This window comes from Sinohyriopsis cumingii, chromosome 5, assembly GCF_028554795.1.
Source record: "Sinohyriopsis cumingii isolate HCF-2022 chromosome 5, ASM2855479v2, whole genome shotgun sequence".
Lineage (NCBI taxonomy): Eukaryota > Metazoa > Mollusca > Bivalvia > Unionida > Unionidae > Sinohyriopsis > Sinohyriopsis cumingii.
Genome location: NC_142965.1, coordinates 128,012,347 through 128,028,497, shown reverse-complemented (window position 1 = coordinate 128,028,497; position 16,151 = coordinate 128,012,347). Strand labels below are relative to the sequence as shown.

The window sequence follows — 16,151 nt, the reverse complement described above, 5'->3', positions numbered from 1 at the left end:
ACTCGCATCTTTTGACAATGAAAGCATACCTTTGGACAATGAAAGCATACCTTTAGATGATGAAAGTATACCTTTTGACAATGAAAGCATACCTTTTGACAATGAAAGCATACCTTTAGATGATGAAAGTATACCTTTTGACAATGAAAGCATACCTTTGGACAATGAAAGCATACCTTTACATGATGAAAGTATACCTTTTGTTTTTCAGCTGATGAAGAAATATATGAGCAGTGTGGTTTTCAAAAAATATGAAGGAGCTTCTTTTGCCTTCATTAACCAATCCAGCTTAGGATCTTACAGTAGTATCAAGCTTAACATTTTGCTTCATTTTGGCTGAGAAGGGAATTTCCATTCTCTCCATATGTTTAATATTTATTCTTTTTGTAAATAATTCTTTTGCACTCAATGTTTATGTCTCTTTCTCCTGTATGCACCTCTCTCTCTATCTTTCTCTCTCCAGGGCCAGTTATTTACATGAAGCATATAAACATGTCATTGTAGTACGACTAGTATTCAAATTCTCTTCACAAATCATGAAATCTTAATAAAATTTGGACTTTTCCAGGTAAAAATCATGCTTATTAGAAAAAGAAAAATCACAGTAATAAAAAATCCATGGCCAGGAGAGTTAGCCAATTTGTAATGGTATCCATAGTTCTTGTCAGTGGAACATATCCAAGGGAGATAACTAAACATGGTCTAATCCTTTGCCTAAAGTTGAGTTGCCTCCCTAGACATATACTATTAACTGCAGAGTGGAATCCTACTTTATTACTCAGTTTAGTTCATTACCTTATTTGTAACTAAGCTATATCTGGAATTGAGAATGGAAACTATGCCACACATGGAGGGCCTGAATTCACTCCAAGCTAAAAATCAAAGATCTATATAAATGCACAAATTAGAATCACACATACCAGCTTGCAGGACATATTGGTTTAGGCCATGTAAACCACATGGTGCCATTTAAAGACTAAGTAAATAGTATCCTTTACTTTCTTACCAAAGCTCTTCAAGGTTCTTGATTTATTTTACGTATATGGTGCAACACATAACTCCATTACTATATGGCAAAAATGCAGGTATACTGCAACTGTACATTTAAAACCACCGAAAAATTACAAGTGATTTGTTCTTGTACAAAAAAATGGGAAACAATGCAATTCTGTGTGTGCATGTGATTTGGATTTTTAACATAACTTTAAAAAAATTTCAGTGATCTCTAGCACTGGGGCACCATGGCGCAGATATATAGCATGATGTCCCACCGAGTCACGTTATCATGGCACCAGGCCAACCAGTCCTTACACTAACCTCTTAATGATTCGGCAGTTAGTCTCTGTGACTTCTGAATGATCATAAGCATGATGACCATAAGCATAATGGCCATAAGCATGATGACCATAAGCATGATGGACATAAGCATAATGACCGTAAGCATAATGGCCATAAGCATAATGACCATAAGTATGATGACCATAAGCATGATGACCATCAGCATAATGACCATCAGCATAATGACCATAAGCATAATGACCATAAGCATGATGACCATAAGCATGATGACCATAAGCATAATGACCATAAGCATAATGATCATAAACATAATGCCCATAAGCATGATAAGCATAATGACCATAAACATAATGACCATAAGCATGATGACCATAAACATGACCATAAGCATGATGACCATAAACATAATGACCATAAGCATGATGACCATAAACATAATGACCATAAGCATGATGACCATAAACATGACCATAAGCATAATGACCATAAACATAATGACCATAAGCATAATGACCATAAACGTGACCATAAGCATGATGACCATAAACATAATGACCATAAGCATGATGACCATAAGCATGACGACCATAAGCATAATGACCATAAGCATGATGACCATAAGCATAATGACCATAAGCATGATGACCATAAGTATGATGACCATAAGCATAATATCTACAAAAATTTCATTATTTGGTTAGAAGATTCATTGGGCCAAAATTTACAAAGATGATCCCTTATGCTATTGAATAAATATTATTTTAAAGATGGGGAAACCCATACAAAATTATATAATTAACACAATAGCTTTATAGTTCTATAAATTGGGGCAAAGAAATCAGTAAAGTCGTTTTTATGGTACTTTCAAGACATCTGGATCTGATCTGTACAAAAAATATTTAAAAAATTATACTGCAATTCAATTTTTGGATTTGGAAAGCATCCTCTTAAGACAAGGTCCCATACAATTCAGTATTCTCCTTTTCAAATGCATATTCAGTACCATACAATTCAGTATTCTCCTTTTTAAATTCATATTCAGTACCATACAATTCAGTATTCTCCTTTTCAAATACATATTCAGTACCATACAATTCAGTATTCTCCTTTTCAAATGCATATTCAGTACCATACAATTCAGTATTCTCCTTTTCAAATGCATATTCAGTACCATACAATTTAGTATTCTCCTTTTCAAATGCATATTCAGTACCATACAATTCAGTATTCTCCTTTTCAAATGCATATTCAGTACCATACAATTCAGTATTCTCCTTTTCAAATGCATATTCAGTACCATACAATTCAGTATTCTCCTTTTCAAATGCATATTCAGTACCATACAATTCAGTATTCTCCTTTTCAAATGCATATTCAGTACCATACAATTCAGTATTCTCCTTTTCAAATGCATATTCAGTACCATATAATTCAGTATTCTCCTTTTCAAATGCATATTCAGTACCATACAATTCAGTATTCTCCTTTTCAAATACATATTCAGTACCATACAATTCAGTATTCTCCTTTTCAAATTCATATTCAGTACCATACAATTCAGTATTCTCCTTTTCAAATGCATATTCAGTACCATACAATTCAGTATTCTCCTTTTCAATTCAGTACCATCACAAAAAGGTAACTTAGCCATGTCAGACCAAAAAAAGTAAAACTGCCGTAAGAAAAACGGTTAAAAATGAATAAGTGTCTATGATGTATTAATAATAATAAAGCCATGGGGCAAATTGTGGGGTATACTAATATATATTTTTATCCACTGGCAAACTATATCGCACACACACACATGCATTGAAAAAGAAGAACAATTTCTTCTTTCTATTTCCTGAAGAAGATAAAAATGTTGTCAATTTCTTTGGCTTTGCCTTTATTTTTATCCAATTTGTAAACAAATCTGACTTATCAGTCACATTCATGTGATCCAAATCTTAATGCAGGGACAAAATGAAATTCACTTATCCTAAGCGCAAGTGCAAAGAAAAGGGTCCTTTTTGCCCCTACAACTCTTATCATACTCTAACTCATACATGTCTGACTCGTCAAATTTTGTTAAAAGCACACAAAGAAAACTCCATTCATCCTCTGTTAGATCTCAAATGCACAGAGAATATGTATACACAGTGATTATGTTGAATACTTTGCAAGTGTGTAAGACCAAGGAGTCCTAAATAAACACAAAGAACAAGTTTCTTAATCTCGGACACAAATGAACAATTCAAAATCATATTGATGATAAATGTACTGTTCTGTTTATTATACACAGGAAGAGAAAAGAAAATTTAGACCTTTGTTTCTTAGTCAAGAAAATAAAAAGTGTGGATTATATCCATGATGCACTGCACCAACTGTAACACCCATAATGCACTGCACCAACTGTTAACATACCATATATATTTATGTACAACTTGGGTCCAATACAAACTGCAAAGATCCAAATCTGCTGTTGCATAATATGTGGACAGATCAGATCTATGCTGATTGTTAGGAGTGAAAAGTAGAATAAACACAGACCCTGATTTGCTGGCACATTATGCTATGGCAGATCAGGATCTATGTAGTTTTAGGTCAGTATAATACAATCATGTCATCATGGGTGAAATGTACAATGATGTGCATTGCATTGTGATTATTAACAATGTTTGCCACTGATGCAGACAAGGTGTGTAAATGTGCTCTCTAACATTGATGGAAACAACCTGAGTAAATGTGCCCTCCACTGACGGCGACAAGGTGTGTAAATGTGCTCTCTAACATTGATGGAAACAACCTGAGTAAATGTGCCCTCCACTGACGGTGACAAGGTGTGTAAATGTGCTCTCTAACATTGATGGAAGCAACCTGAGTAAATGTGCCCTCCACTGACGGTGACAAGGTGTGTAATTGTGCTCTCTAACATTGATGGAAACAACCTGAGTAAATATGCCCTCCACTGACGGCGACAAGGTGTGTAAATGTGCTCTCTAACATTGATGGAAGCAACCTGAGTAAATGTGCCCTCCACTGACAGCGACAAGGTGTGTAAATGTGCTCTCTAACATTGATGGAAGCAACCTGAGTAAATGTGCCCTCCACTGACGGCGACAAGGTGTGTAAATGTGCTCTCTAACATTGATGGAAACAACCTGAGTAAATGTGCCCTCCACTGACGGCGACAAGGTGTGTAAATGTGCTCTCTAACATTGATGGAAACAACCTGAGTAAATATGCCCTCCACTGACGGCGACAAGGTGTGTAAATGTGCTCTCTAACATTGATGGAAGCAACCTGAGTAAATGTGCCCTCCACTGACGGCGACAAGGTGTGTAAATGTGCTCTCTAACATTGATGGAAGCAACCTGAGTAAATGTGCCCTCCACTGACGGCGACAAGGTGTGTAAATGTGCTCTCTAACATTGATGGAAGCAACCTGAGTAAATGTGCCCTCCACTGACAGCGACAAGGTGTGTAAATGTGCTCTCTAACATTGATGGAAGCAACCTGAGTAAATGTGCCCTCCACTGACGGCGACAAGGTGTGTAAATGTGCTCTCTAACATTGATGGAAACAACCTGAGTAAATGTGCCCTCCACTGACGGCGACAAGGTGTGTAAATGTGCTCTCCATTGATGGAGGTAAGGTGTGTAAACATGCCATCCACTGATGGAGACAAGGCTCATAAATGTGCCCTCCACTGATGAAGGCAAATTGTGTAAATGTGCCCTCAACTGACTGAGACAAAAAGTAGTGTAAATATGCCCTTCATTGATGGAGAAAACGTGCATAAATGTTCCCTCTGTTGATGAAGAAAAGGTGTGCAATGTATACATTTGCCCTTCATTGATAGAGACAAGGGGTGTAAATGTGCCCTCTATTCATGGAAGTTGTGTAAATGTGCCTTCCCCATTGATGGAGACAAGGTGTGTACATGTTCCCTCTATTGATGGAGACAAGGTGTGTAAATGTGCCTTCCATTGATGGGAGACAAGTTGTGTAAATGTACCATATGATGATGGAAGACAAGTTGTATAAATGCACCCTCTACTGTTGGAGGGAAGTTGTGTAAATGTGCCCTCCATTGGTGGAGACAGGTTGTGTAAATGTGCCCTCCATTGGTGGAGACAGGTTGTGTAAATGTGTCCTCCATTGGTGGAGATAAACTGTGTAAATGTGCCCTCCAATGATGAAAGACAAGTTGTGTAAAAGTGCCTTCCACTGATGGAGATAAGGTGTATAATGTGCATTTCAAGTAGTTCTTGACAGAACATTCATTGTTAATGTATCTATCATGGGGAAAATAATTCACTTGAGATAGATAATGTGTCTGTATTAATAACAATACTTCTCTGGTTAACTGTTAATATATCCATCACAGCAACACATAATTCACTAGTAAATAGCTAATATATATTTGTCATGAGAACAATAATTCACTAGTAAAGAGCTAATATATCTGTCATGAGAACAATAATTCACTAGTAAAGAACTAATATATCTGTCATGAGAACAATAATTCACTAGTAAACAGCTAATGTATCTGTCATGAGAACAATAATTCACTAGTAAACAGCTAATGTATCTGACATGAGAGCAATAATTCACTAGTAAACAGCTAATGTATCTGTCATGAGAACAATAATTCACTAGTAAACAGCTAATGTATCTGTCATGAGAACAATAATTCACTAGTAAATAGCTAATATATCTGTCATGAGAACAATAATTCACTAGTAAACAGCTAATATATCTGTCATGAGAACAATAATTCACTAGTAAACAGCTAATGTATCTGTCATGAGAATAATAATTCACTAGTAAACAGCTAATGTATATGTCATGCGAACAATAATTCACTAGTAAACAGCTAATATATCTGTCAGGAGAACAATAATTCACTAGTAAACAGCTAATATATCTGTCATGAGAACAATAATTCACTAGTAAATAGCTAATATATCTGTCGTGAGAACAATAATTCACTAGTAAACAGCTAATGTATCTGTCATGAGAACAATAATTCACTAGTAAACAGCTAATATATCTGTCAGGAGAACAATAATTCACTAGTAAGTAGCTAATATATCTGTCATGAGAACAATAATTCACTAGTAAACAGCTAATGATACTGTCATGGGAAAAATAATTCACTACTGAATTATTTTAAATAATTGAATGAGTAAAATCATGAGAAATAACAGTGAGAAACTTTCTAGTAAATTGACCTACAGTAATTGTTATCTCATTATAGTGCTGATGTACCATTAGAGAATATCTTGAACATGCTGAGTGAATGTTGTTTTATGTAATAAAACATGACCCTATATTTTTAGAACTTAAATTTTTTTAAAGCAGATTTACATTTTTTCTTCCTTTTTTTTGTTTTCATAAATTATTTTTTGCAATTCATTATTTGTACACTTGTATAGCTTAAATTTTTAAGTGGCACCATGCAGCCAGTATTGTGCTGATATGGCATTTAAGTTTATGGTAACGGGAGATCTTAGCCCATAATGGAGTAGGTCCATAACAAAACTGGCCCACTACAGAGTTGGCCCATACAAATTTAATTAAGACATTTCCTTGTAACATACTCGGACCATTATGGAGCTGGCCCACAACAAAGTCGACCTGACCCTTGATCTAGAATAGCTTTGTAACACTTGTGCCATTGAAATAGTACACAATTTCTGTTCCAGACCAAAAGTTTGTATTTTGTGTGATCTTGTACAGACCTGATGTTACTGAACAAGAAATATTTACCGGTAATCAAAACATGTTATTAACTAATTTTCATGTGTCTCTCTCCTTATCATTTAAAAAAAAAATAATATCCATTTAACTCAATTAACGTAGTGGCTTTACAAGGACGGAGACATTTTAAATTTAGAATACTGAAAAATATTTACTGTTGATACAAAATGTATGGTATATGAGTAGGAAGTGAATTATATAACAATGGCAACAAGGACAATTTCAAAATGCTGATTATGTAGAATATAATTTAATCGATATGGGATCATTATATTTTTCCCATTTTTTTTATATTGCCAATTAAATGACTTTTGAAAGAAATGTACAAAGAATAAAAAATTGAAATGACTGCTGAACACAACATCCACATACTTTTAAATAAATCGTGGATCAAAATGAATAGTTTATAATGGACTGAGAATGATATGGGCCGATAGGACAAGTATGTTATGGGCCGATTTGGATAGGACAAGTATGTTATGGGCCAAGAATGTTAATGGGTCAACTATACTACCACTATGGGCCGATTAGTCCCAGAATCAACTCCACACACACACACAGACACACACACACATATGTACAGTATGTATAATTTAATGGAAGACAATAAAATATGCATTTACGACACTGATATAGTTGCAAGTTCTAGAAGCAGAATTTGTTAAAAATACATGCAGGTTTTATGACTGGGACCAATGATTGCCTTCACATGTCTTAAATAGTCAGCAAATTTTCAACTTTGAACATAGAAGTAGAAAAGTGGCTTTGTGTACCAGTTATCACAGTCAATTATTATTTTCTTTTCATCTTATGAGCAAAATATGCATGACACTGACAAGTTCTCTTTTCTTTCATTTTTTCTTATGAAAAGAGCATTTCATAAGAAACTTGACTCCTAACTATTAAAGAGATAAAGTTTTGGAATAGCATTTATGGGTAAGGGGATGTAACTCTATTTTCTATGCAACCAGTTATTTAAAAAAAATCTTTCTTAAAGCTCATTCACTATTATCCTTCAACAAAATTAACAAAAATTGTTACAATGAATAATAAAGTATCAGGCATGGTTTTCAGATTTTTATATCAGCATGTGATCAGTTAGAAAGTCTAAAGTTGTGTGTGTGTGTGTGTGTGTGTGAAGATACATGTGTGAATAATTCTTATACAAGTGAGGTGACAAAGCACAAGTGCATGCAATAAGTCTTTAGATGAAAACAATTACCATTAGGCATCTTATTCTCCTTGTCTGTTAAACTCCTACATATAACCCACACACTATAGTCTTACAAATAACCCACACACTATAGAATTACATATAACCCACACACTATAGTCTTATAAATAACCCACACACTATAGTATTACATATAACCCAGACAATATAGTCTTACATATAACATACACACTATAATCTTATAAATAACCCACACATTATAGTATTAGATATAACCCAGACACTACAGTCTTACATATAACATACACACTAGTCTTACAAATAACCCACACACTATAGTATTATGTATAACCCAGACACTATAATCTTACATATAACCCAGACACTGTTGTTGTTGTTGTTGTGTGATTTAATGTACCCAGACACTGTAGTCTTACATATAACATACACACTATATTCTTACAAATAACCCACACAATATAGTATTACATATTGCCCAGACACTATGGTCTTTTATATATAACCCAGACACTATAGTCTTACATATAACCCAGACACTACAGTCTTACATATAATCCAGACACGATAGTCTTACATATAACCCAGATACTATAGTCTTACATATAATCCAGACAGAATAGTCTTACATATAACCCAGATACTATAGTCTTACATATAACCCAGACACTATAGTCTTACATATAACCCAGACACTATAGTCTTACATAAAACCAAGGCATTAGAGTCTTACATTTAACCCACACACTATAGTCTTACAAATAACCCACACACTATAGTCTTACATATAACCCACACACTATAGAATTACATATAACCCACACACTATAGTCTTACATTTAACCCACACACTATAGTCTTACATATAACCCACAAACTATAGTCTTACATATAACCCACACACTATAGTCTGACATATAACCCACACACTATAGTCTTACATATAACCCACACACTATAGTCTTACATATAACCCACACACTATAGTCTTACATATAACCCATACACTATAGTCTTTCATCTACAACTGGAAAGCAAATACAAAACTTAAAAGGACCCAAGCTGACATACAAACATGTATATTTGTGATGGTTTATAAAGTTCAAAAGAGGTTAAACAAAGACTTGTGGAAGAGATTATGTCCTATCCTTCAATTTTCCTGAAGGAATTTTTTGTCCCAGGGGATTCTGTCCTAGGGGGATTTTCACCAAGGTGTATTTCGTCTAAGGGAGATTTTATCTGTACCCCATGATACATGGTACAAAATTTTTACCCACAGGTAGGATATAGGTATCTACAATCTACAAATCTCATATTTGCAGGTATGCTGTAATACTTGTATCTACAATCTATGAATTTCTTACTCACAGGTATGATGTACTGTTTGTATCTGTTGTATATCTTGGCCCTCTTGACAGGGTCATTAGGGTGCAGGGACTTCCTTGCTAGAACCAACAGCATCTCTCTTCTGAGTTTCATTGCCAACCGGGAGTTCAGGTCACGTTCATGTGTCTGAAATTCAATCCAAATAATCAATAAATTATTAACCAATCAATTAATAATTTGATCAATCAATCACTCACTCCTCTGCTTCCATGGCAAGGATGTATTCAGGGCAACAATGTATTCTGGGCTGGATAATAATGAAACTTTACCAGAAAGTTTGATATCAATTAATCACAATTAGTCCTGAAAGTCTTTTATCCATCAAGGCCAGGTCTATATCAATCATGGCCAGGTTTATATCCATCAAGGCCAGGTCTATATCAATCAGGGCCAGGTTTATATCCATCAAGGCCAGGTCTATATCAATCAAGGCCTGGTTTATATCAATCAAGGCCAGGTCTATATAAATCAGGTCCAGCTTTATATCCATCAAGGCCAGGTCTATATCAATCAGGGCCAGGTTTATATCCATCAAGGCAAGGTCTATATCAATCAAGGCCTGGTTTATATCCATCAAGGCCAGGTCTATATCAATCAAGGCCAGGTTTATATCCATCAAGGCAAGGTCTATTACAATCGGGCCAGGTTTATATCCATCAAGGCCAGGTCTATATCAGTCAAGGTCTGGTTTATATCCATCAAGGCCAGGTCTATATCAATCGGGGCCAGGTTTATATCCATCATGGCCAGGTCTATATCAATCAGGGCCTGGTTTATATCCATCAAGGCCAGGTCTATATCAATCAAGGCCTGGTTTCTATCCATCAAGGCCAGGTCTATATCAATCAGGGCCAGGTTTATATCCATCAAGGCCAGGTCTATATCAATCAAGGCCTGGTTTATATCCATCAAGGCCAGGTCTATATCAATCAGGGCCAGGTTTATATCCATCAAGGTCAGGTCTATATCAATCAGGGCTAGGTTTATATCCATCAAGGCCAGGTCTATATCAATCAGGGCCTGGACTATATCCAGCCAGCCAGCAATAAATTAATCAACAACTATAAATTTGTTCATGGAAAACTGTGCCTGAAATGACCTAATGTATATACATTTCCTAACAAGTCGAGTCCAACTGCAAACAACACAGACCCTGACCTGTTATAATATAATGCCCCAACAGATCAGGGTCTATATTGTTTGTTCTACTTATTAGTCTTAACAAACTGTGTAGACAATGGTGGCAGACCTGGGTATGTGCAGTTTTTAGCTGGACTCAACTTATATGCCAGTACATAGATAGGGTAAATGCAAAACTTAACCATGTACGATAAAATGAAGGGATGGGCAAGAGTAACATGCTGTGACCCACCCAGTGTCATGCATGTGCATAATAAAAGCATTTAAAATCTTGACAGTCATTTTTTGTGACAAACAATTAAAAAAATTAATAAAATTGTACAAATTTAATAATTAAAGTGAAAACTTATGTCTGAAAATAAATATCAAGAAATAAAAAGAAAATCTTGTGCAAAAAATAGTGACAATTCCATAGCGCCTATTAAATGCTTTTGAGATAATAATTTTTAAAATATTTAATTGGAGGAAAATTTTGAAAAATTAATTAATACTCATGAGTATAATATTATTATAGGCAAGGATTTTTTAAATTGTTTAAAATATCTCTTTAAACACAAATTAAATTTAATTCTGTTAACTTTGACTGAAGTATGTGTGTGTGTGTGTGTGATTTTTGATTTTTAACATAGCTTTAATAATTTTTCAGTCATATCCCTACGATGTCTGCAGTGTGACAGTTTATAGTGATGTCTAGCACTGGGGCATCATGCCATAGACACATAGCATCATGTCCCACCCAGTCACATTATCCCGACACCAGGATGACCAGTCCAAACATGAACTTCTTAATGTCGAGTGCCAAGCAAGGCAGCTGCTCGTACCATTTTTTTAAGTCTTTGGTATGACTCAGTCGGGCTAAAATCCACAACATCCCACATCTAAGGTGGATGCTCTAACCACTTACACCACAGTGATCGAAGTGTAGTAATGGACAGTATGCATCATAAATTGGATGAGTATGAACACCACAGTGATCAAAGTGTAGTAATGGACAGTATGCATCATGAATTGGATGAGTATGAACACCACAGTGTTCGAAGTGTAGTAATGGACAGTATGCATCATGAATTGGATGAGTATGAACACCACAGTGTTCGAAGTGTAGTAATGGACAGTAAGCATCATGAATTGGATGAGTATGAACACCGCAGTGATCAAAGTGTAGTAATGGACAGTATGCATCATAAATTGGATGAGTATGAACACCACAGTGATCAAAGTGTAGTAGTGGACAGTATGCATCATGAATTGGATGAGTATGAACACCACAGTGATCGAAGTGTAGTAATGGACAGTATGCATCATGAATTGGATGAGTATGAACACCACAGTGTTCGAAGTGTAGTAATGGACAGTAAGCATCATGAATTGGATGAGTATGAACACCACAGTGTTCGAAGTGTAGTAATGGACAGTAAGCATCATGAACTGGATGAGTATGAACACCACAGTGATCAAAGTGTAGTAATGGACAGTATGCATCATGAATTGGATGAGTATGAACACCACAGTGTTCGAAGTGTAGTAATGGACAGTAAGCATCATGAATTGGATGAGTATGAACACCGCAGTGATCGAAGTGTAGTAATGGACAGTATGCATCATGAATTGGATGAGTATGAACACCACAGTGATCGAAGTGTAGTAATGGACAGTATGCATCATGAATTGGATGAGTATGAACACCACAGTGATCAAAGTGTAGTAATGGACAGTATGCATCATGAATTGGATGAGCATGAACACCACAGTGATCAAAGTGTAGTAATGGACAGTATGCATCATGAATTGGATGAGTATGAACACCGCAGTGATCGAAGTGTAGTAATGGACAGTATGCATCATGAATTGGATGAGTATGAACACCACAGTGATCGAAGTGTAGTAATGGACAGTATGCATCATGAATTGGATGAGTATGAACACCACAGTGTTCGAAGTGTAGTAATGGACAGTATGCATCATGAATTGGATGAGTATGAACACCACAGTGATCGAAGTGTAGTAATGGACAGTATGCATCATGAATTGGATGAGTATGAACACCACAGTGATCGAAGTGTAGTAATGGACAGTATGCATCATGAATTGGATGAGTATGAACACCACAGTGATCGAAGTGTAGTAATGGACAGTATGCATCATGAATTGGATGAGTATGAACACCACAGTGATCGAAGTGTAGTAATGGACAGTATGCATCATGAATTGGATGAGTATGAACACCACAGTGATCGAAGTGTAGTAATGGACAGTATGCATCATGAATTGGATGAGTATGAACACCACAGTGATCGAAGTGTAGTAATGGACAGTATGCATCATGAATTGGATGAGTATGAAAATATTGCTAAATTTCTTAAAATTTCAACATTATATTTGACAAACAGTCTTAAAATTTCAACATTATATTTGACAAACAGTCTTAAAATTTCAACATTATATTTGACAAACAGTCTTAATATTTCATAAAACACATTTCAAATATCGAGATTATGACAGACATAGGAGATTTATGTCATTTACCTCTCCAGGTCACTGAATTTTTAATTTTTTTTTAGCACTGAACTTTCAGTTCCTCACCAATATAAATCAGTTTTATTTCTTCTTATATAAATGTTTTTATCAGTATATTTATACCAATTTACAATCAAAGTATTCTAAATTAAAAGGCATGTGGTTTTTCTTATTCTACATGATATTCAAATTATTCTAATCTCTTTCCCTCTTCTGAAATGTACAGCTATTCCCTGAAATACTTAAGGGTTACGTTCCTGGGACCTTTATGTATGTCAGTTTTTACGTTAAGTTGGGTTTTACAAGGCTACATATGGCTCTGACCTCATGGTAAAGGGCAATGTTAACAGGCTACATATGGCTCTGACCTCATCGTAAAGGGCAACTTTAACAGGCTACATATGGCTCTGACCTCATGGTAAAGGGCAATTTTAACAGGCTACATATGGCTCTGACATCATGGTAAAGGGCAACTTTAACAGGCTACATATGGCTCTGACCTCATGGCAACTTTAACAGGCTACATATGGCTCTGACATCATGGTAAAGGGCAACTTTAACAGGCTACATATGGTTCTGACCTCATGGTAAAGGGCAACTTTAACAAAACAGAATAAAAATCCTTAAGATTATGAAAAAAATGTAACAGAAATGATTTACACATGTACACAAGAGGAGAAGCAGAACTACATACATGTACTGTGTGTGTAGTCGATTCCATGATCGAGAAACAGTCTGTGTGCATGTATACAGTTCATTATGCATCTGTACATTTATTTACGTATGTTGTAGTTTATGTATCTCAGGGAGTACCTGTATTGAACACCATGAAATGGTAATAAGAATACAATAAGTTACCTCCTCTTCAAATACTCGTAACTTCAAAATCCCTTGACAGATTTTGCTCAGTTTTTCACTTTATCTGTACATTTATTCATTCTTGCCAATTTTTAGACTTCATTGTGACAGTAAACCTGGCCATTTTGTAATTTAAATAAGTGAAAGCTTCTGAAATACCAAATAAAACGTAACATTTTATCAAGTTCATGTCCCCTTGATAAATTAGGTTATTACGCCATCTGTACAAAAGGATGACATTAGTATTGATTTCTCATCGACTACCTTGCAAAATACTAGTTAAAATCTTAGATAATTACAATGTTATTGCAGATAAATTACTGAGTCAATGCTTTTCACAAACAATCTAATTATTGTTTTTAAACTCCTGATTATTTTGGATGATACTAATGTTCACAATGAAGAGATCAATAGATCAATATATGTCCAAGAGATCAATAAATCAATACATGTCTGTGTCATGTTACTTCTGTTTTATCAGAGACAATTGCTCAATTACTGTATTCAAGTGAAATTGACAATCGTTGGGTAACAAGTGGGATGATTATCTACTACTGTCATCAACATCCTGAGGACACTGGACTAGGCTGTTTATACAAGTTACCTGCACATCATCACTGTCATTCAGGAATGGTGTTGGTTTCTGTTTATTGTACTCAAAGCCACAGCAAACACCTGGAGGGGCTTATCATATTTAAATCTCATCTTCAAAGACATACTGGTGTGGACAGTGCTAACTAGTCATAAATACATTAATCCCAACAGATACTGATACCTATTAACAAAGGGTACACAGTGGACTTTTTTTGTCAAAGTAGTATTTACAGTATATACTCATGTGTAAGTTGGATTCTACTTCAAACTGCACTGATTCAGATCTGTATAAATCACCAGCAGATCTGGATCTACACAGTTTGTATCTGGATATATACAGCTTGTTAGGATTAAAAAGCAGAACAAATAACATAGACCATGTTGTTGTTGTTGTTGTTGTTTAAAACATTTTTCAGCACACGATAAGCTATACATGGCAGCCAGTATTAATGGTGGAGGAAGAACCCGGGAAAACCCCGGAAAGAACCACCATCTCACGAGAAGCTACTGGTAAGATTTCTCACATACCCACATTGGCCAAATCTGAGACTCGAACCCTGATCTGCCAATGCATTTATGCAACAGCAGATCCTTGAAGACAGATGAGGTGTCAGTGATCTGTAAAGTCTAGAACCTTGACTACCCTGTCACCTTGACTACCCTTCCAATATGACTACTTTGTCACCTTGACCACCCTGCCACCATGACTACCCTGTCACCTTGACCACCCTGCCACCCAAGATGTAGTTGAAAGTTTCAATTCGTTTGAATTGTAAAATACGTTATGAAGATTTTAATTTGAACTGTCTGTGTGGTTGACCATGTCAACAACTCAAACTATGCAAGAAGCGCGTTTCTGTACACAAAGCATTTTTTTACCTACATGTTACTGAAAATAATTGACATTATGAAATAAATATAAGAATTGGTTCATTACTTGGAAGTTTCAAAAGGGTCAGAATTGTAAAAGTTACAATAATGAGTTCTAAAGTTAAACAGTTGACCAAGTTAATAGTGTAACAGTTCACCACATGTAAGAACCACCATTGTCCTGAAACTAAGACAAACAGGTAAGAAACACACATTTTATACACACACACACACACACACACACACATGCATACACACATCAGCATTAAACCAAAACAATTTTGATTAAGTAAACTTAAGACCTGTCCAACTTAACTTCATTCAAAGTAACATATACTGCGAGGCACTTTCACTGTCAGAATTCACCATAAACACTTGCTTAAAATCCGACTGCAATCTATAAAGACCCTGATCTGTCATCACAAATTGTGCCAGCATGTCAGGTGTATGTTGTACATGACCACATATGTTCTACTGATTACTCTTAGCCGACTGCATAAACACAGCTTTGCTGGAGGATTATGCTACAGCCGATTTGCAGTTTGTAGTT

The 16,151-nt window shown here is 35.6% G+C and overlaps 1 protein-coding gene across 1 annotated transcript in view; it reads right to left on the bottom strand.

Annotated features, from left to right (window-relative positions):
* The window catches only part of LOC149800204 (large ribosomal subunit protein bL28m-like), a 158,231-nt gene that overhangs the window by 116,114 nt on the left and 25,966 nt on the right, over positions 1-16,151 (bottom strand). Inside the window, exon 5 of the mRNA XM_089959775.1 lies at positions 9,605-9,748. Coding sequence (XP_089815901.1) covers positions 9,605-9,748 — 144 coding nt within the window. The remainder of the gene's footprint in view (positions 1-9,604; positions 9,749-16,151) is intronic.